Genomic DNA, 24,004 nt, shown 5'->3' on the forward strand with positions numbered 1-24,004 from the left:
TATATATCCACTGGATTATTCAAAACTGTTATGGAAGAGACATACAATTTAATTCTGCAAAGCGACATTTTAAAATGTGACCAATAACATAATTCACAATGGCTATAATCGGGGCCAAGAAACCTTTTCAATTTAAAGAGGACATATCACTAGGTCATATAAGTTGAACTGGTTAACTGAATAGCGCTGTCTCCCTGTCTTTGTTTTTTTCCTAGACACCCGTTCCAGAGATATGGCCCACTGCTGTGTTGGCTTTTATATGCAAATTTATTGTAGTTAACCAATAGAGCGTGAACCCTCAAGCTGCCTCACACTGATTGGTCAGCATCAGAGGCAGGGTAGCTAGCTAGCTCCACCCCGTTGGCTAACTACAGCAAAATTTGCATATAAGGAGGCAACAAAACAGTGGGCCATATCTCTGGAACAGGGGGGCCCCAGGAATAAAAAGAAAACAGCGCTGGAATCAGGGAGACAGCGCTATTCATGTCAGTAAACCAGTTCAACTTATTTGACTTAGTCACGGATCCTCTTTAAAACCTAAAGAAAAACCTTAGTCATTAAATAATTGTACATTGATGACTCCCCAATAGAACATCAGTGATGATAGGACTTGAATATTCCAGAATGGAAATGTAAAAATCTAGTACATTTTTGGTTATCATTCATAATGTATCATTTTTTTTTTTAAAGAAACTCTCTGGTTTTAGTTATGTTATTTATAGTGCAGAGCATGAGGGGTGGTGCATGACACAGAGATTCATAGTACATTAAAGAGAGAACCCCTGAGCAATGCCTGGCCTCCTAAGGCCCTGCACTATCAATAACCCAGAATATCACTTTTAATTAAAGTATTCCTTTAAGATTTTCCAACAATGGGAGATTCGTAGTTGTCACATGACTGGGTGCACCTGACACCTCTATAGGGAAAAGCTACTTAAAGGGAATGTGTCGCTAGAAATTGTATTATTTTTTTTTTCAATTAAACAATTAGTATATAAGTGATTACACATTGTTTTAATTTTTTCACAAGTCAGGAAATATTATAAATTAGATTCTAATTTATAACATTTCCATGTGCTGGCCACTAGAGGGAGCAGTTCCCAAAATTGCAGCATGGTCACTGTAGTAAAGCAACCTCATTGATTTATGCTGCAAATTTGGGGTGGACACACTCTCCTCTAGTGTCCCCACACAATCCCCCCTCCCTTCTTCTGGCTAGTGCCAGGAGAGGGAGGGATTTGAATGTCTTCAAACCTCCTACACTGTGTGCCGCCATTTTCTGTGTAACTGCACAGTGGTAGGAGGTTCTACAGCGAGCAGCGAGGCGAGGAGACCAGCGAGCAGCGAGGAGAACAGAACGGGAAGGCGGTAAGTAATTATGTCATGGGGTAATGTGGAGATGGGGTTGTTAGTAGCGGCGGCACTAATGCACATGATGCTGTAGGCTTCGTTGAACATATGGCCGGAAGCCGCGGCTGGAAGTCATCATCTTACTGTACGGCAGCGGCTTCCGTTCCACATGAAAATGGTGCCGGAAATGCCTTCGTTTTGGTCTGTGTTCGCATTCTCTATGGGGTTGTATGTGCCGTATAGCATCTCTGTATGTGTCGTTAATTGACACATACAGAGATGAAAAAAAAATGGCAGCCCCCATATATGTAGTAAAATATTAGATTATGTAGGGTATTACATTATAATATCTATTGTATAACTTGGATAGTTAACATGCAGATGGATTTTAATTTATTGTGATCTATTCTCCAGTACATAGACTAGGGTCATATAAAACCCTCATCTCCTGAGCCCGATAAACAATCTTCTATACACGCAATACAAGAGATTGCCATAATGCACAGTCAATGGAAGATGAGGAATCTTCCGGCATTTGTTCTCATAAAGATTCTCTTGGCTCGGACCTGGAAGATGAGAAGCGCTGCCTTTACTTCTCGGCAGGGTATAGTCAGGGCAGGGTGTTCCTCAGGGAGTGTGAGTGCACTTTCTAAAACAAAGAGGACAAGGTCACAGTAGAATCCCAGCAGTTGGTTCTAACAATTACAAATAAGCCAGAGACATTTCTTGCCAAGAATGGGTAGCGTTAGCCGTAGTCTAAAGAAAATGACATTCCTGTTGACTAAATACTATTGTCTTCATACAAAATGTCTCGGTGGAGATAAGCAGCTTCCTGGCTCAGAGCGGTCAATGGGGCGCAATATAAGGAATTGTGCATTGTGTTTGTCCATTTCTTACTGTGCTCATACTTTGTGGAGCCTAATATTATTATTTCATATAGAAAATGATATACTGTCAATGAGCCCATCCTAGTAATCCTGTAATGAGCATAGTCTATGTATAATCTAATTCTACCGACTGGAGGCTACCCTCACTATGTACCCCGGGGCTATAAATAACTACTGCCCCCTTTTAGCCACTAACAATTAAAACCGCTAAACGCAGAGCAAAGACAATGGCAGGCTGTTATATAAAGCACGACTTTATTATCGTAAAGAAGTTTTATTTAGGGGGGATTCACACAAACACGATTTGCGTCCGTGCAGCCCGCATGGTTTTCATGCGGGTCGCACGGACCTATGCAAGTCTATGGGGCAGTGCAGACTGTCCGTGAGTTTTCCGCAGCGTTAGTCCGCTGCGTAAAACTCGCGACATGTTCTATATTTCTGCGTTTTTCGAGCATCACGCACCCATTGAAGTCAATGGGTGCGTGAAAATCACGCTTGCCACACGGAAGCACTTCCGTGGAAAGCGCGTTATTCGCGCAACAGCAGTAAAAAAATGAATGTAAACAGAAATGCACCACGTGCTTTTCTGTTTACAAACATCCAAACGGCGTGTCATAATGATGGCGGCTGCTCGAAAAACACGCAGCCGCGCATCCATATGAACAGGGCACACGGAGCTGTCAAGTGCCTTTGCGCGCGCAAAACGCAGCGTATTTTGCGCGCGCAAAATGCACACGTTCGTCTGAATCTGGCCTTAGTGCTATGTTTGTGCCATCTTAGATCTTAAAGAAACACTCCAGGCATAACTGATACTTGTGCAGGGCCTGAAGGGGCGGTGCATGACACAGGGATTATTTCTTTGATATTCTTTAAATTCATTGGTCCTGCATTTTTCCCTCAGGCCCTGCATTATTAGGCATAACACAGTGGTGAGTTTGGGGAATTGTATTTATGCAAAAAAAAAAAAACAATGATTCTACCAATGATTTCCTGCACTGATGCCCTGCAAGGGCTTGCCAATACACAATGCAATTACTGCAGAAAATTTCTGAAGCAGATTTTACGCTGCGGCAAAAACGCACCATTTCCTGAAAAGTGCAGCAATTCAGTCCACATTCCGCAACAGGAATTTACATGCTGCAGTCTGAAAAATATGCCTCGCAGGTCAATGACATGAACAGTCTAGAATTTTTAGGCTAGGTTAATTTTACCAGTGAGAGATAGATTATATTTAAAAAAAAAACAGAAAATCACATTGTCAAAATTATATATATTTATTTGCATTGTGCACAGAGAAATATGTATTTGATCCCTTTGGCAAACAAAACTTAATACTTGGTGGCAAAACCCTTGTTTGCAAGCACAGCAGTCAGACGTTTTTTGTAGTTGATGATGAGGTTTGCACACATGTTAGATGTAATTTTGGCCCACTCCTCTTTGCAGATCATCTGTAAATCATTACGATTTCGAGGCTGTCGCTTGGCAACTCGGATCTTCAGCTCCCTCCATAAGTTTTCGATGGGATTAAGGTCCTGGTGGAGGGAAGGAGGTTGGCACTAAGGATTTGACGGTACATGGCTCCATCCATTCTCCCATTGATGCTGTGAAGTAGTCCTGTGCCCTTAGCAGAGAAACACCCCCAAAACATAATGTTTCCACCTCCATGCTTGACAGTGGGGACGGTGTTCTTTGGGTCATAGGCAGCATTCCTCCAAACACGGCGAGTTGAGTTAATCAATTTTAGTCTCATCTGACCACAGCACCTTCTCCCAATCACTCTCAGAATCATCCAGATGTTAATTTGCAAACTTCAGACGGGGCTGTACATGTGCCTTCTTGAGCAAGGGGACCTTGCGGGCACTGCAGGATTTTAATCCATTACGGCGTAATGTGTTACCAATGGTTTTCTTGGTGACTGTGGTCCCAGCTGCCTTGAGATCATTAACAAGCTCCCCCCGTGTAGTTTTCGGCTGAGCTCTCACCTTCCTCAGGATCAAGGATACCCCACGAGGTGAGATTTTGCATGGAGCCCCAGATCGATGTCGATTGACAGTCATTTTGTATGTCTTCCATTTTCTTACTATTGCACCAACAGTTGTATCCTTCTCACCCAGCATCTTACTTATGGTTTTGTAGCCCATGCCAGCCTTGTGCAGGTCTATGATCTTGTCCCTGACATCCTTAGAAAGCTCTTTGGTCTTGCCCATGTTGTAGAGGTTAGAGTCAGACTGATTAATTGAGTCTGTGGACAGGAGTCTTTTATACAGGTGACCATTTAAGACAGCTGTCTTTAATGCAGGCACCAAGTTGATTTGGAGCGTGTAACTGGTCTGGAGGAGGCTGAACTCTTAATGGTTGGTAGGGGATCAAATACTTATTTCTCTGCACAATGCAAATAAATATATATAATTTTGACTATGTGATCTTTTTTTTTAAATATAATCTATCTCTCACTGGTAAAATTAACCTAGCCTAAAAATTCTAGACTGTTCATGTCTTTGACAGTGGGCAAACTTACAAAATCAGCAAGGGATCAAATACTTATTTCCTTCACTGTATATAGCATTTAAAGACATTTCCAATTATATTTATTAGGTTCTGCATTGTAAGCGCTGATGTTGTACACATTAATACTATGGATGTTTGCTATGACATACCTGAAGCCATGTGTCCACTTGTTATGGTGAACATTTTTGAGAAAGTCTGCCAGGCTTATTCTCTAAGGATTAGTCATTGCACATTAATCCCTATTCATGGCGGTGCTTTGAATAAAGCGATAGATTTGGGCTACCTGAATCATTTCTAACACTTTCTTGTGCTTGAAGTGCAGTACAGGTCCATAATACAGGCCGTAGACACTCAGTGGGAAGAAGTATGGTGCCTTCTCGAGGCACTGTATTTGCCTGTAGCAATGTCTCTAAGGGAGAATATCTGCGTAATGCGGCATGTGTTGGGGCATGTCACGATTTCATGGAGTCTATTGAAAAAACAACAATATGTGCCTTTATGTGAAATCCAAGGTACACGGGGTACAGTATGGACCCATATGTGTGCCGCATTCTTACCAGCATTTCTACAAGAATTTCTTTATAGAGTGCTTTATTTTTTATATCTTTTTTGGGGTTTTTTGTTATATGTGCTAGGATATAAGGAAAATATAAGAAAGTCTGACTTGAAGCCCCATTAGAAAGGCAACATTATACACAATGCTACATTGTACAGCTTAGTACAGTAGACTGCAGCTTGTCTTACTATGGAAGGCATCCTTAGTAAGATCTGTCTTCTCTGTTTACTACCCTATGCCCCCCTCATGATCAGAGTATGAAGAGCTGCATTTGAGCTCAGGAGATTCCCCCCAGTGAGCAGTGTCATTGACCTTGATGGGAAGGTGCAGGTTTGAATGTGATTTTTAAATAAGAGGCTTATAATAGCTCAAGAGGTTGATAATTAAATCAGGACCATGAAAGAACAGACCTCCGATTGTCCTTCTCTGGGAAGCAGCCTCCATGACTTGTAGAACCGTTGAGAGAGAGGGGAAAGGAATTGTAGGAGGGGAATGGTGACGGAATGTCATTAGAGGCTGCCTGCAGCTATTCATGGGAACTCCGCATCCTGTATTCAGAGACATTCACTGTTTGGGTTCTCAGAGTTCACTGATCACCCTTCAAAGTTCAATGCACTAAGTGAAAAGCAGGATTCTCCCAGAAGACGTTATACAAATCACATACATATTTCAGTAGGATTTGTATGAATTGTAATTAGCTTAGACCTATGTGATGGTCGTTTAATAAAATAAAGCTCTGATTTGATTTTCCCTTTTATAAAGAAAGGCTCTCTGACAGAGGCAGAACTAGAATCTCCTGGGCCCCAATGCAAAATCTGTAACTGGGGCCTTCACCGAGGCATTTATACTACTGGTGTTTGCTTTTGTGGACATGGGGCTTTGGACAACCCCCTCAGGTTTTAGGGCCCGGCAGCAGCTAATACTGCACCACCTATAGCTACGGCCCTGCACTCTGATGATAATATTATATAAGGCGATGATGCCTTTAACTACGCCCCTGGAATACAACATCTGTTTTGCGTTGCTCTCTTACATCTGTTTGTATAAAATTGTACTGTTTTTTAGACACCTCTATATGTTTTAAGTCTATTTTATTTTGTGTTATTGATAGCTCCATTCATTGGATATAGAAGTGCATAAATAATCAATTTGGCAGTCACAGTAGATTAGATATGTAGGGTCATATTTCTGCTGTGCCAGGAATACCTTTTCGGCTGGCTCTGCCTCCGGAAATCCCTTTCTTTAGCCAACAAATGTTTCAGTTCCGCGTGGTACATTTGGGAACTACAAATAGAGAACTACTGACAGCCCTGCGAGCAGGGGAATTCATCATACTTGACAGATTGCTCTCGCTCCCTTTTGAATTCGGAAATTTAGTCTGGTCTATATGTGTATTGTAATTGATAGACAGCATACGTTGTATTATGGGAATGTGATGGGCAACAGGTTACACAGTACGTTAATCCTTTTTTAATTGTGATGAAAGTAACTGCAGGGCCTTTGACTGTTCTCATGTTAGGCAGAATATGTTTTGGAAGGAAAGTTTAATGTTTAATGTGACCCCCCTTTTCTTAGCATTCCATGTCACAATGTAATACAAATCTTTGATGTGAAGCCACAAGAGTGCCGCTCGGCACGCTACATTATACAGCTCGCAGCAGCCTGTTCTCTGTAAATTCACAACATCTTTTTCTCTTTGCATTTTGCAGGAATTGATAGATGTTGACAGCGAGGTTGTTTTTGAACTAGCAGCATACATCCTGCAGGTAAGAAGGCTTTCTCCACTGCCATCCGATGGTTTTCACATGGGAGAATGAAAAAAGATAATCAAATCGAAACCATTGTCATCCACATCATACGCACCACATGCTTTCAAATGCAAAATGTGATATTAATTAAAACCGTAACGTTGACGTTTTTTGTTTGTCCAAATCCATATGTGTGTAAGATATCTTGGCTGTCCCTTCCACTTCTAATGAACCCCATGTGACACAGCAAAGACATTTATTTTAATCGTACATAAAATTGAAGTTAGAGTCTTGCTTTGCTATTTGTTTACTTTGATTCACAGTCATGAAAACGCGTTTTAATCCATTGATCGTACTTTCTATGGTTGGGTAGATAGATCCCATTGTTACCGTTGGTGATTCCTAGGAAACAACTCCAGTTTAATGAGATGTACCAATTCACAGTACAGAGAAGAGGTCTTGACATCCCTTTCCAATGCATGTATCCTGCTTCAGATTGTATTTATTCTATATAAAGAGCAGAAGAGAGAATTGGATGTCCTTGTTACAAGGTCGGACACATTCTAGAGTATAAAATAAGAGATTGCTTCCTTGGATAGTATTTCCAGATAAGGAGAAATATACCCCACTAGACACAGGTAGACAGCTGTTCACCTTATTCTGTTGTGTATAGACACAACAACTATATCACACATGTATACAGTTCACCTCGGATGCTGAATACACTGGAGAAACACCTCAGAATAAAACTTCTGGAAAAAAAGGACCAAGATAATGTGCTACTTACTTTGGCGGCAACGATCACATCCACAGCAATAAATCATATGGTATACTACCAATATTTTATGTAAAACATCCACATATAACGTGTTTGAGGGTCTATATACCACTTTCTCTGTCCTGATCTGAAGAAGGGTTATATAGACCCCGAAACACATTATCTGTGGATGTTTTGAATAAAATATTGGTATTATACCATATAATTTTTTCCCCTGGATGTGGGAAGATTTTTTAGAAGATTGTCAGTTCAATTCCACCTCTTGAATGCTAGCACATAGAAATACATAATAATGTGATAACATCAAATTGCTACGTGCTAGGTCTGAGATTTACATATATACTATATTTTAAGCAATGACTATTATGTTCTAATGAAGGTCATCTATGTAGTGTAGAGGACACTAGTTTCACTCTTATAGGAAATTGCTGATATAGCATGTTTACCAGTCAACTATAGTAAAGACAATTTACCACTCATTTTCCCCTTTTTCAAAAACAATTCCAGCAAGTTCTTGTAACCTACTGAAGTTACGGTCAGTATATAAGTTGAGGTTGTGAATAGAAATAATACAAAATATGAGGCAGGTATATTTGCCTCTTTTCACTTCCAAAGTTCTTTTTCAGTTTTAATCATTTGCTTAGTCCTTTGAGAAACTGGCTATAGAAGGGATAACAAGTGCTTCCAACCATCAGAAGAGCTTATCACAAATATAAATTGGAAATCTTGTGTGTGATGTCACCAATCCTTCCCTTTTCTATGACAAAGGCCAACTTTGGTGTTCATCACTTATTTTTCACGGGCAATATTTATGAACAATGGTGTCGCTATAGAGAGTGAAAATGGCATGAGAGGGTTGGGGGCCCTGTTCCAGATTTTTTTGGGGGACTAGAAACTTCAAGCTTCATTTTTGTCTATGTGTTCTCTCTAGCAGTGCTTACAAGGTCGGAGTAGAAAAAGAGCTGTACAATACAGAGGTCATTGTTGAATAGCATCAGTAAACCTCAAGATTTGCTGCTATCCAGTGTTGCTATGTGACATTGTACAATATAAGAATCAAAACAGCACTAAGATAAAATGGACATAGATTAGGGATTATGATCTTTCTAGCAAATTACTATGGTGCTCAGCTGCTAAACAGGAATACAAGTTGAGGCTGAATAGTCCTGTGGCATGCATGGATTTTCTACATCATTAAGTTAGGGTTGTGGTAGTGACATTTCCCCCTCCCCCATGCTCTTAATTGTAAATGTTTGAAAGATAGTAAGACTAAAAACTAACACTAAGCCCTCTAATGGGTTGACTGGGCCTCTTTAAGACCATTCCACAGAAATTGAACTTCTCTGTAAGCAAGGACCCCTCGGCCATGGGAAAGTGTCCTGTGTCAGTAACGTGTTAGGCAGAAGGGCTTCCTGAACAATAAACTATGAGGTCCAGATCTAGGAGGAATTTTATCTTCATTACATATTTCTAAGTTAGCGTGTGCATGTTTTCTTATGTAATTAAATGTAAATCTATTTTATTTATCTCATACGTTACATAGCTACATAGGTTGAAAAAAGGCACAAGTCCATCGTGTTCAACTTTTCCAATAAATTACACGTCATTGCTTGATTAACTATAACCCTCAATGTCATTTATGAGTAAATAAACATCTAGCCTTTTTTTTTTTAATGCTAACATAGTATCTGCCATCACTAACTCTTGGGGAAATGGCATTCCATAGCTTGACTACTCTAACTGTAAAGAACCCTTTCCTATATTGATGTCTGAAACGTCTTTCTTCCACACGCAATGAATGTTCCCTGGTCCTTTGTAGAGTCCTTGGAAAGAATAGATTATGTGCTAGTTCTTTGTATTGACCACACATATACTTATACATGTTAATAAGATCACTTAGGGGTTGTCCTCAAAATTTCTGCAGCAATTCTGTTGAAAGTCACAGACTTTCCGCTGCAGCAAAAACGCACCATTTCCTGCGGTTTTTGTACGGCAGAATATGGTGCGTATTTTGATGCGTTTTTCACAATGTTAGGAGATGGAGACATCTCCTCTGAAAAACGCAGCAATTTTTGCCACTTTCCGTAGCAGGTATTGACATGCTGCAGTATGAAAAATATGCAACGCAGGTAAATTTCTGCTCTGAATTTTTACGCAGTGTGTGGATGAGATTTGTTAAATCTCATCCACTATGCTGCTACTGTATTTTGCTGCGTCTTTTCCGTCCGAAATTCCGGCCAGCGTGGAAGATATCTTTTTTCCAAGCTCAACAAGCCCAATTTTTCTAGCTTTTCATTGTAGTCATTACCACCTAAGAAATTGTATTTCTTTAAAGGGAATCTGTTGGGAGAGGGGCACAGATTTATTTATCAATGTCCCACCATGATTCAGGAGCTCCAGCTTCCACCTCCAAATCTGGTCATTATACATCACTCCTGTATGATATTGGCCATTTTCTCCAGTGTGCAGCCACGTACTCATGTGTACATTCACGGAGAAACAAAGGACCAACAGCTTACCTTTGTATTTAACTTAACGCATAGCCTGGATTAGAGTAGATCTCCCTCCCCCAAAACCTTTTTTCTTTTTTTACCTTGGGTCCCTACAATGCAAAACTGTCATGGATCTATTACACCCTCAGTACTTACAAGTAGGGACGTCATGTTCAACCTTGCCCTCCTCATACAGTCATGCTCCTTCAAAAAATGTCAAGATTTGGCAGGTTTTCTTAAGAGATACATAGAGCAGAATGAACCCCAAAGCAAATATCAAAATTTGTGCCCCTTCTGGTGCTGACTTATTAGATCACATCCCACTATCCCAGGACAGGAAAGCCCAGGGCTTGTTGCCCTTCCATACTCCTTTCTTATCCCTCTGGCCATTGCTGTGATTGTGGAGATCTAAAGACTTGTGTAGGATCACACATGCCCTAGAAAAGAGAGATAGGACTAGCATGGTGCCACCACTCCTTTCTCATGGATCACATGATAGTTTCATGTCCTGTCCTATGGCTTGCATGTCTATTTGTCCAAATGCGTGTCCAGTATGTATCCAAAGTATAAGAAATTGTGCTTTGCGTTCTCAAACAACAGAAACAAGTAACAGATGTAGTCATAGGTTTTAACTGTCATTAATCTTGTTTATTCTTTATTTTCCATTAGGAGGCGAAGGGAGATTTCACAAGGTATGTCTATAACTTCTCCTTACTTTTTGTTGAAGTTTTAACATAGAATATAAAACTCATGGCTTTGTAGTAAAGGTGAATTTTTTTTCAAAATATTCCAAAACCCAAACATCATAGGTAACTGCTTCCTTTTCCAGGTGTCATTTAATTTCTACACCTTCCAAAGAGTCATTGGTTGCCAATGCTGCAACAATGATTCTTTCAGAAGGGGCTAATAGAGAAGGAAATCTCTATGAAGATCACATTTATGCTAAAAAAAAATGTATCTAGATTATTTTGTCAAAAGAACATCATATGTAATAAAAAAAAAGCATCAAGAAAAGATGTCATACACCAAAAATGTATAGTATGTAAGACCAATTTGTTTTGCTTTTCTATGCACAGCTGACTTAAGTGTATTCAGTAAAGTGATCACAAGAAAAACAACACAAGTTTTTTCAAGAGAGTCCTATATTTCAGGATTATAGACAGCCTGCTGACTTGTTAGCCGTGACAGCTCTGTTTACATTGCACATGCTGGGAGATGGCAACATGCAGAGAACGTGGTTGGAGAAAAAGCCTAGAGCTTTAATCTTTTCATTTCTCAATTTCGAGAAATTTAATTTTTTCATAACAATGAAAATAAATTTATGTTAATAATTGGTCTATCATCACCTTGAAGATGTCATTATGATATCAGAAAGTGCCAGGGGCCCCATAGCAACACTACTTTGGAAGCTACAAGTGTATGGCTGCAGTAGGTAACACTAGAGTACATACCAGAGTTTAGTAACTGTCAGTGCTTAGTGGCTATCGATTATTTTTATGGCATGCACCAAATGTATTAGGGCTGGATTCACATCAGAGTTGGCTTACCGTTCAGGGGTTCTGTCTGAGGTTTCCGTCGGGTGAACCCCTCAACGGAAAGCCAAACGGAAACCTTAGTTGACTGCGCTATTGATTCCGTCGAATAAACAGAAACCTACCGGTATGGTGACAAATGGAAACCATTAGCAATGTTTCCGTCACCATTGATATCAATGGTGATGCAAACGGAAGCTAAGGTTTCCGTTTGGCTTTCCGTTGAGGGGTTCACCCGACGGAAACCTCAGACGAAACCTCTGAATGGAAAGCCAACGCTGATGTGAACCGGCCCTTACATTGCATGCACCATTTTCTGCTGTTTTTGTACCTCATGTAAATATCATCATTTGATGGAGCTTTACTGGGCATGGAAAGCCAGTCAGTGTAAATATTGGTGAGTATTTAAAGTATCGAGTTTATATATTGAATAGTTATTTACAATTACTGTAGCAAACCACGACAACTGAAAAAATATGGCAATGTGGAAGCTATTAGCTTTCATTGAATTAAATGTATCCGGGTTATTATGTTCTGGGTCCAATGAAAGGCGAATAAAGGAAAAAAAATTAATTATGTTACTAGTCATCTAAATTATAATAACACATAACCATTCATTTATTAAATGTGTCCTAACCCTAGATCTTGAATTGGTATAAAGCACTCAAACCCTTAGCCAAGCACACATTTCAATGTCATTAGCCTATCACTATCTCTGAGCTTGCACATAAAAATATTAGACGTCATTGTATTGTACAAATTCGTAAAATATCTTCCCTCTAGACTGCTATGGGCCCATATTGTACCTCTGTATGCTCCTAATTTTATACAGTGACATACAGAGGTTTTTCTCATAGATTCATATGGAAAAAAAGTTATGGCATGTTCCATTATAGGCCGTATTAAGCAGCTTCTACAGGAGAATATAATACTGTACAGAGGCACCATACAGCGGCACACAGGGTGCCTACTGCTTCATAATATGGAATGGTAGGGCTCTGGGTGCTGGCATACAGGCTTTATGCATGTGACTTTGTATAGAAATCTGTGTTGAGCATATTTTTCTGCTTTATAAATGACACCATTTTACCCTTGGCCCAAAGTCTTTACATTATATTTTACTTAATATATACTGTGGTAGCCAAAATTGTAGACACTTTTTGAAAAAAAAATTATGTTTTGCAACTTTTCATTCTTGTAAATGTTATGTTTTACTCAATGGAAATAATTATATATCAATTAAAAGAAAATGTAATGCTGAATTCAACAAAAAAACAAACCGGTCCAAAAAAAGTTACGCTGCCAATACTGCAGTCATGATCAATCTTGATGTTTGAAGCTCTTCCTTCTGTATTACGTGGTGCCAGGAAGCAATTATATATTGCATTCTATATTACATATAAGATTGAAGTTAACAGTACAGCAAACATTTCTTCAAATTTCTTTTACTATACTATATAATTACCATTAGATGCTTTCCACATAATAAGCAATTGTTTCTGTTTTCAATCGTGACTTATTCGAAGAATCTGTTGTTCCTCCAGTTTGTGAAATGCAGTTGTTAACAGGAGTTTGGGAATATCATATGTTGCAGAGCTTCTAATTTTTTAACCTTTTCATTTCCGAGGAATACACAGCTGGTTATGATTTGAATATAAATAATTTTCAAGTCCTGTTTCCTGTACTCTAAAAGGAAAAACCTTAGGGGTCCGACCTTAAGCTTCCCTTTCATTTTCATTGTATCATATTTCATCTTGGAACCAGGGAACACTGCCATTTATATAAATGCAGTTTACAAAGCCATCCTTTTCATGGCTTGTGATGGATGGCCGTCTCCCCGGATACTTTAAGGACACATTAACAATGGTCCTGCCTCAACTTCCATAAATAGTTTAAAAACATGTAGTGAATGCACAAGATGTGCATAATCCAGTATAGGCTACAGTGGCAATGTGAAGTTTATGGATGAAGTTGTAGGGACTATTCAGAACTTAAAGTTGTTCTCTGAGAAAACAGAAAACATCTTGAGCCCACCCCCCTCATAAAAATTGTTTCATTCTGTTCCAGTCTCAACCTCCATCAGTCCATAACACTGTTGTTTATTTCCTGGCAATATGACTTTTTGTCCATATCACATCATGCGACCACAGTGACCAACCAAAGCTTTAGGGAGTTTTATGACTGTTGTAAACCCCATTTAAATCGATTGCATTTTTATGCTATCACTTGGTCAGAATTTGTTCATACTGAAAATTTATACAAGTTTAAATCTTTTTAAAAATTAATAATGTGAAATGCAGCACATATGTGACTGTCAGTGTCCCTGGGCCCAGGCACCTGTGGTATATGCCCCTGGTGTCTGGCCAGCCAGGTGCCACAATCAGGGGTGTATTTAAAGGCCCTTGGGCCCCGGTGCAAAAGTTCTTCTTGCCCCCCCCAAACTTGTTCGCATGGCCGACGGCCCGCAGCTTTCAGCTGCATCGCTGTGTCTCCTAAGTGACCCAACAATGGAGCACTAGCAGCCAGGGGCGTCACTGACGTCTTAAAACATCACGGGCAATAGCCCCAATACATAGGTCCCCCCCCAAAACAATGTGTGTATGTAAATGTGTGTGTGTGTGTGTGTGTGTGTGTATATATATATATATATATCTATAAGACAGCATATCTATAGCACTACGACCCTATAGCTATGGATAGGATTAGATACAGTAGCTGAGCAGACAGTATCACACATGATAGGCTTAGATATAGGGCACAGCTGGCTGATCTTGCGGCTCCAGCACTGGAAAGGTAAGATAATAATTGCTTTGCTTTTTTATGTGTTGTGTTTTTTTACAGGTTCGTATGTTAGACTACTTCGGATTCGAGGACTACTTCGATGACAGAGTTTTTTTTATTCTCAATAAAATAGTTAATGAGGGTTGTGTGTTTTTGTTTTTCTATTTGAACAAAATAATTTTTTCTATGTCCTTGTATTTTTTTTAAACTTTATTACTACCGCCTTACTATTGACCAATTGACAGTGTCCATCACTAAGGTGGGGCTTAATGTTAGCCAGTGAAAAGGCTAGCACTGACCCCCTTTATTACCCTGGTACCCACCGCCACCAGGGGTTCGGGAGGGGCCGGGTACGATTCAGTACCCGACCATCTATAGTGACGGTCGGGTACTAGAGGTGGCCGCAGGTTGATATTATTAGACTACGAAAGGCCGGAAACTGTAGACATTCCCACCCTGCTAATGCTAGCCTGCTGCTGTTATGTTGTATCTGGCTGGTTATGAAAAATGGGGGAACCCCACATCGTTTTTTCCAATTATTCCCCCCCATTTTTCATAACCAGGCAGATACAACATAGCAGTAGCAGCCTAGCATTACCGGGTTGGGAAGGACCACTGTTTTTGATTTTTCCCAGCCTACTAATACCAGTCTGCGGCCGCCCTAGTGCACGACCATCACTACAGAGTGTCGGGTACTGGATCGTACCCAGCTCTTCCCGGCACCCCTAGTGGCAGTGGGTACCAGGGTAATAATGGGGGTTAGTGTTAGCCTCTGCACTAGCTAACAGCCAGCATCAGCCAGCGGCCATTACTAAGGCGGCAGTAATAAAGTTTCAAAAAAATACAAATACAGAGTAAAAATATTTTATTCACATAAAAAAAACACATTTATTATTGAGAATAAAAAAAGCCGTCATCGAAGTAGTACTTGAATCCGACGTAGTCCAATGACCGAACCTGTAAAAAAAATACAAACAAAACAAAAACATTAGTAACACATGTGGTAGGCTTAGATACAGGGCCCATGTGTGTTACTGTCTGTTGGACCCTGTATCTAAGCCTACCACAAGGCTTAGATACAGGGTCCAGCAGACAGTAATCTTAGACAGTATAAGATTACTGTCTGCTGGAGCCTTGTATCTAAGCCTACCATATGGTAGGCTTAAATATAGGGCCAATCAGACAGGATCACACATGGGCCATGTATCCAAGCCTACAATGTGGTTTGCTTATATACAGCGCCCAGCAGACAGGATCACATATGGGCCATGTATCTAAGCTTACCATGTGGTCATGGTGAGATGCTTATATACAGGGACCCAGCAGACAGTAATCTTATACAGTATAAGATTACTGTCTGCTGGGGCCCTGTATCTAAGCCTACCACTTGGTAGGCTTAGATACAGGGCCCTTCAGACAGGATCACACATGGGCCATGTATCTAAGCCTACTATGTGATTTGCTTAGATACAGGGCCCAGCAGACAGGATCACACAATGTGTGATGCTGTCTCATGGGCCATGTTTCTAAGCCTACCACATGGTAGGCTTAAAGGGGTTGTCCAGTCCCTAAAAATTCTGAGGATAGGCCATCAATAGCTGATGGATCAGGGTCCGACTGCTGGGACCGCCGCCAATCAGCTGTTTTGAAAGGGGTGCAGCGCTCGCACGAGCGCTGCTTCCCCTTTATTCCGGTCACGTGCTCACACTGTTAATCACGTCGGAATCCGACCCGTTAACTATTGATGGCCTATCCTGAGGATAGGCCATCAATTTTAGGGACTGGACAACCCGGGCCCCAGCAGACAGTAATAGTATACTTGCCCTCCTCTTTGGCTCATGCCGCAGCGGAGGTCCTGACTCCATCCAGAGTCGGGATGTTGTGCTGATCGCCGCATGACCTGCTTTTCAAACTCTCAGCGATCAACTGTCAACTCTTCAGCAGCCACTGTAGGAGAAATGCATTATTACAACATAGCACATGTTCAAATGAACGAGCAACCATTTATTACATGATCATCCTGAGTTCGCCAGAGCAGGAGCAGGATTCTTTGCTGCTTTATGACATCCATATGCCTTACTAGGACATATGGAAAGGAGTTGTCCAGATGGATTAACCCCTTTAATGGAGCATACCCACAAGATATTATAACAGCCCTTCTTTTATACACAACTGACTTATTTGTTGTGTTATTCCTGCTTGACAATACAGGCCCAATACTTGCAACATTTCTCTTCTGGTGTCCCTATGACAAGGCTTCCAAACTTGTGCTAAGGCAGCTAAGCATGGTTACAGCGGCACAATATTACATTAATACGATGCCATAACTTTTTAGTTCAGAAAATGACCAAATACATTACTGGACCAAAGTGGATGGTACAGAATTGAATACATTTTTACTATACCTCATTATTACGAAGAATGGGAGTGTATATGATAATAATGCACTGATATGCATGGTTGCTTAGGAATGTTATGTATTCTTTTAAATACAGGAATAATATCTAATTTCTACAAAAATGTATCACTAACATTAACACTTTTTCCCCTTATTTTTATTGCATTGTTGGCACTACATTTTCTCCCCAGACTACGACTGTTTTCAAGGAAAATGAAATGGAAGTATAAATCATGTTCTCCAATTACTTTTGAGATTTGCCAGATCTGATTTATTCTCTTCATTGACTAAAGCATAAATATGCACAGTCAAAACTCAACACACCTATAAACACATATCTAGAAGAATATTTTGTGAAAATTGTTCGAGGATTGTCATACATATGCTGTTTACTTGTACTAAGTTTATAGTGTCCAGAAATGAATGGGTTAAGAAAATCAGCAGGGCAGGCCAAGAAACGTAATATGGCTTTAATCTTTCTGTTACATCTCATGCCATATGGGGTGGGGGATTTTTTTATGTTTCCCATAAGCAGACACACAAAAAGCCTTTTAAGGAAAGCTGTAAGTGTGTTTAATAAGCAATGGAAAGAGATACCTGATTTGTCAGATGAATTACTTAGTGAAACGTGAGCTAGTGAAAAAGATTGCAAAAAGGAAAACCCTAGAAACAATAACACACATACACTATATACTATATTTGTGTGTTTACCTGTACACACTCTGCAGCAGGTAATGTAGGATAGACCCATAGCTTCAGGTGCTGAACAAATGCCAGGACCGTTTGCTGGCTCACCAGGTTTTAACAAGATAAAATTCCATAACTAAATAATTGCCCTCTGAATATAATAAAAAGAAAAGTTTTATATCAATTATTATAGTTTTAACTTCTGACAATTGATCAAGTAAAACCGTTAAAAAGGACCTGTCACTAGGTCAAATAAATTGAACTGAATAGCGCTGTCTCCCTGATTCCAGCGCTGTTTTTCTTTTTTTCCTCGACCCCCCCCCCCCGTTCCAGAGATATGGCCCACTGTTTTGTTGGTTCCTTATATGCTAATTTGCTGTAGTTAGCCAACGGGGTGGAGCTAGCTACCCTGCCACTGATGATGACCAATCAGCGCAAGGCAACTTGAGGATCGTTCACGCCCTGTTGGCTTACAACAGCAAATTAGCGTATAGGTAGCCAATACAACAGTGTGTCTTATCTCTGGAACGGGAAACCAGGGAAAAAAGAAAAACAGTTCTGGAATCAGGGAGAGGGCGCTATTCAGGTCAGTAAACCAGCTAAATTTATATGACCTAGTGACAGGCCCTCTTTAAAGGGATTATCCAGGATTTTTCAAAATTGGCAGTAGGGCAGGGAATGGAATTACATAGTAAACTAACAGATACTCACCCGCTGAAGTGCCCCCTCCAGCGCTGAGGTCCTGCTCATCGCTGTTCTGATCCCAGTAGATCCTGCAGCGGTCAGGTGCCGTTCATCGGTCATGTGCTGCTGCGGCCAATTGCTGGCCTCAGCGGTAATGCTGCTACGAATGGCACGTCACTGCTGAGACCTGAAATTGGCTGCAGCGGCACATAACCGATGAACCGCACGTGACCACAGCAGGATTTTCCCTGGACCGGAGTGGTGAACGGACCTCAGTGCTGGAGCGGGGGGCACTTCAGTGGTCAAGTATCTGTTAGTTTATTATGTAATTCCATCCCCTGTCCTACCTTTTGAACATCATTTTACAGTTTATAGACAGATATAATCTGCATAAAAAGTTGAGTGACTTTGTAAATACATTGCATTACTTATCTTGTACTGATCCTGAGTGACAATACTCTAGATTTGCATTCACAGTTCTACCGGTTGCTATTGGAACCAGTCAACAAGTTTGTTGACAGACAGTATAGTCGCAATGTAGTTTTTTCCAACAGCATATGGCTGTACAGTGTGTGGTATACAGATAATTTACAAAGTTACTCAACTCCACTGAAATCTATGCATAGACCCAGGTTAATAACCCTTGTTCTGCACACTCCCCATTCTCTGCACTGTTCAGCATTCCTGTACTGTCCATCACCTGTACACAAGCACGTGTAAGAACAACTGCAAATGCTTTCTCCATGCTTATCCCAGGTAACATTCCACATAGTTGTTTACATAGCAAAGATTAACCCGGGGCCTGTGCCAAGTGCTGTATTCCTGTAAGAAATCCAACCAAACCTAGTGTTATTATAAGTAAACGAAATCCTTTTCTAAAGTTTTTTTCCAATTATCAGTAACTTTTTTCAGGAATAGTCAGATAAAGATGCCAATAGTCATAGTAAATAGTATATTTACTTAAAACATATACAGCAATTCCTTAACATACTTCAGTTTCCAGACTCATAGCCTGTTATATCAGTTTAAGAGGGGGTTATAAATGGCGGCTTGTATTTTGCGGATTGACATACAGGGCAACATCTAGGATCTGCAGTTTTCCTATCCTGTTATTGCATCACTCCAGCTAGCAGAGTCGTTTTAAGAACCTATGCTTCAAAGAGGACCTGTCACCTCTCCTGAGGTTTTTTTTTTAGTAAATTCTTGCATTCCACATGGAATAATAATTCTGGAGCATCTTTTCTTAGATCTCTACGTTGTGCATCCCACTCAAATGTATGAATAAATTGACAGCTGGGTGTTACCATTCCCCTTGTCAATAGGGCGTGACCATGTACTGTCTGACACTGTCCAATCAGTGTTGACAGTGTCAGAGTGTTAGGGACACGCCCCATTGTTGCCTAGTGACAGACCTCACGAGAACTATGCGCTAGGCAGTAATAGCTATTCTAAATGGAATTACATTTACAGCTTGTGCTGCCGATTTCGATGATTTTATCATTGATCTTCCCTTCATTCACACAAATATTGTTACAATCGCTTGAAAGCAAGCAAATCGCCACAATAAATGGCCTTTAGATTTTAAGTAATGTATAATAATAACTAGTTTTTGTGTTATAAAAAGACTAATTTGTTAAGACAGTTGAATCAATGAAATGGCACCTAGTCGACTCTCTGCCCTTCAGACAAAGACACTGATCCTATACTCGCACACATAGACACTGACTTGGCACGTTCGCCCAGCAGCTGTGTTTCGACAGAAAGCCAAACTTTATATAAGTATATTCAGTAGCCAAACTTTATACATTATATGTAGTCTGGGACATGGCACAAAATTCTGTCCTTACTCTCTGATAAAGTCCCAAGACCTCATACCCTTCAAAGAGGCTCTGTCACCAGATTATAAATGCACTATCTCCTACATAATCTGACCGGCACTGTAATTTAGATTACAGCAGTGTTTTTTATTTTGAAAATGAATCATTTTTGAGCAAGTTATGAGCAATTTTAGATTTATGCTAATGAGTTTCTTAATGACCAACTGGGCGTGTTTTTACTTTTGACCAAGTGGGCGTTGTGGAGAGAAGTGTATGACGCTGACGAATCAGTGTCATACACTTCTTATTGTTCCAGCCCAGCTTCTTTCACTGCACAATCATACTGTGCTGTGGATCATGCTGGGCTGGAATAATGAGAAGTGTATGATGCTGATTGGTCACTGATTAGTCAGCCTCATACACTTCTCTGTACAACGCCCACTTGGTCAAAAGTAAAAAACACGCCCAGTTGGTCATTAAGAAACTCATTAGCATAAATCTAAAATTGCTCATAACTTGCTCAAAAATCATCGTTTTTCAAAATAAAAACCACTGCTGTAATCTAAATGACAGCGCCAATCAGATTATGTAGGAGATAGGGCACTTATAATCAGGTGACAGAGCCTCTTTAAGGGCAAAGACCCCTACATAATATTGGTATGTTGGAAATGTAGTCTAATGCATTGGTTATTTACGACTGCAGAAGTCTTTATTTGGTGATTTGCGTTCCATATCTCCATATGTGGCATAAAATAATACAATTGTTTATTATTTTATCATGCAGGAAACATATTAGGTCACCAGTTTGCAGAAGCATGGAGGGGGAGGACTCCTGGTAGCAGCTGAGAGTTGTACTTGAACACTGGACAGCAGCTGTCAGCCCTATGACTATTCACCTTGTAGAGCGGACAGTGTGTAACACACACACACACACACACACACACACACACACACACACATATATATACACACACATATATATACACACACATATATATATACATACACACAGACACATATACACACACACTATAGCACTGTATCATTTGGAGATTCAGCCTTTTTTGTTAAAGGATTTACAATGATACTTGGCAATATTACAGGTGACCTATCACTTACAGTGAAGGAAATAAGTATTTGATCCCTTGCTGATTTTGTAAGTTTGCCCACTGTCAAAGACATGAACAGTCTAGAATTTTTAGGCTAGGTTAATTTTACCAGTGAGAGATAGATTATATTAAAAAAAAAAAAAGAAAATCACATAGTCAAAATTATATATATTTTTTTGCATTGTGCACAGAGAAATAAGTATTTGATCCCTTTGGCAAACAAGACTTAATACTTGGTGGCAAAACCCTTGTTGGCAAGCACAGCAGTCAGACGTTTTTTATAGTTGATGATGAGGTTTGCACACATGTTAGATGGAATTTTGGCCCATTCCTCTTTGCAGATCATCTGTAAATCATTAAGATTTCGAGGCTGTCGCTTGGCAACTCGGATCTTCAGCTCCCTCCATAAGTTTTCAATGGGATTAAGGTCTGGAAACTGGCTAGGCCACTCCATGACCTTAATGTGCTTCTTTTTGAGCCACTCCTTTGTTGCCTTGGCTGTATGCTTCGGGTCATTGTCGTGCTGGAAGACCCAGCCACGAGCCATTTTTAATGTCCTGGTGGAGGGAAGGAGGTTGTCACTCAGGATTTAACGGTACATGGCTCCATCCATTCTCCCATTGATGCGGTGAAGTAGTCCTGTGCCCTTAGCAGAGAAACACCCCCAAAACATAATGTTTCCACCTCCATGCTTGACAGTGGGGACGGTGTTCTTTGGGTCATAGGCAGCATTTCTATTCCTCCAAACACGGCGAGTTGAGTTAATTCCAAAGAGCTCAATTTTAGTCTCATCTGACCACAGCACCTTCTCCCAATCACTCTCAGAATCATCCAGATGTTCATTTGCAAACTTCAGACGTGCCTGTACATGTGCCTTCTTGAGCAGGGGGACCTTGCGGACACTGCAGGATTTTAATCCATTACGGCGTAATGTGTTACCAATGGTTTTCTTGGTGACTATGGTCCCAGCTGCCTTGAGATCATTAACAAGTTCCCCCCGTGTAGTTTTCGGCTGAGCTCTCACCTTCCTCAGGATCAAGGATACCCCACGAGGTGAGATTTTGCAGGGAGCCCCAGAACGATGTCGATTGACAGTCATTTTGTATGTCTTCCATTTTCTTACTATTGCACCAACAGTTGTCTCCTTCTCACCCAGCGTCTTACTTATGGTTTTGTAGCCCATTCCAGCCTTGTGCAGGTCTATGATCTTGTCCCTGACATCCTTAGAAAGCTCTTTGGTCTTGCCCATGTTGTAGAGGTTAGAGTCAGACTGATTAATTGAGTCTGTGGACAGGAGACTTTTATACAGGTGACCATGTAAGACAGCTGTCTTTAATGCAGGCACCAAGTTGATTTGGAGCGTGTAACTGGTCTGGAGGAGGCTGAACTCTTAATGGTTGGTAGGGGATCAAATACTTATTTCTCTGTGCACAATGCAAATAAATATATATCATTTTGACAATGTGATTTTCTTTTTTTTTTTTAATGTAATCTATCTCTCACTGGTAAAATTAACCTAGCCTAAAAATTCTAGACTGTTCATGTCTTTGACAGTGGGCAAACTTACAAAATCAGCAAGGGATCAAATACTTATTTCCTTCACTGTATAAGTGCCCACAATGAATATGTTTATTGTCTATATTTAATACATGTGGGAAGAATGACTTTTAAAACCTTCCTACGTCTATGGAGAAAATTTGGTTAGTGACAATTTTTTTGGCCTACAAATTCAGGATTTAAAGTATATGTCAGGGTCGTAATATGTACAATCATAATCCAGTCTCTTTCTCCATGTCATTCATTTACTGCGCTCAACACAAAAGTAACAATACATTTATTCAGGTTTTAAAAATCTAGAAATGTCTTGGTTATTAATTCTGTGGAATACAGATGTCGATCTGTTTAAATATTGTATTGAGCCATGTTCTGCATCTAAAAGAGAATCCCATCAGTTATCAAGCTAAAAATCTACTGGTGTACAGTAAACATTAGTTGAGAAGCCAAGTTTTTCCTGTCAAAAATATGATATACACTAGAAAAGAAAAGTGTGTTGTGAGTTTCCCTGCCAAGTCAGGCACGACATGCTATGAGAACCGTGATAAGCATTTGTTGGATTTAAACCTAAAATACCACATTGTTTGTCACGCATGCCTATAGGAAAGATCAATGAATGCAATGGACTTGTTCAAGACACATGTTCAAGCTTGACTGCAGAGATGGTTAAGCAGGAAACTTCTTGCCTACGTCTGCATTTTATATCTACTTTTTATATTTCAGAACTGATTACTCAGCAGAAGCGAAAATATATGAAACTAGGAATCTAACCAGGATTTCATATAGTTTACAGTCTACAAGGTTCTTCCTTTTCATTAGGATCTATAGTTCACATTTCACAAAAAGAGGACATGGACTAAATTACATTACATATGTTTTCTATTTACATAGTCAGTGTATCCTTTTTTATATAATTTACATGTAGCAGATGTATTACCACATTTCCACTGTTGTTAGGTTATATATAATCTACTGGAGACTATAGACACAAAAATTGGTTGTCTAAGTTTCATCCCATCCACTAGTCACATCTATCTACCTACATTTTCAGACTCCATGGTCCCTCTTTCACTGTTGCAGAATGCTTCTATTACTAGGCCACTATTTCAGGTTTCCCCTGTTA

At 40.1% G+C, this 24,004-nt stretch overlaps 1 protein-coding gene across 3 annotated transcripts in view; it reads left to right on the plus strand.

The window, feature by feature from the left end:
* FRMD4A (FERM domain containing 4A) overlaps positions 1 to 24,004 on the plus strand; it is a 383,316-nt gene that overhangs the window by 285,980 nt on the left and 73,332 nt on the right. For all 3 annotated transcript variants that reach the window (XM_075857392.1, XM_075857390.1, XM_075857391.1), the window contains exons 6-7: positions 7,011 to 7,067; positions 10,989 to 11,011. In XM_075857392.1, the coding sequence (XP_075713507.1) occupies positions 7,011 to 7,067; positions 10,989 to 11,011 (80 nt within the window). The remainder of the gene's footprint in view (positions 1 to 7,010; positions 7,068 to 10,988; positions 11,012 to 24,004) is intronic.

The sequence above is a fragment of the Rhinoderma darwinii genome, chromosome 3, assembly GCF_050947455.1.
Source record: "Rhinoderma darwinii isolate aRhiDar2 chromosome 3, aRhiDar2.hap1, whole genome shotgun sequence".
Lineage (NCBI taxonomy): Eukaryota > Metazoa > Chordata > Amphibia > Anura > Rhinodermatidae > Rhinoderma > Rhinoderma darwinii.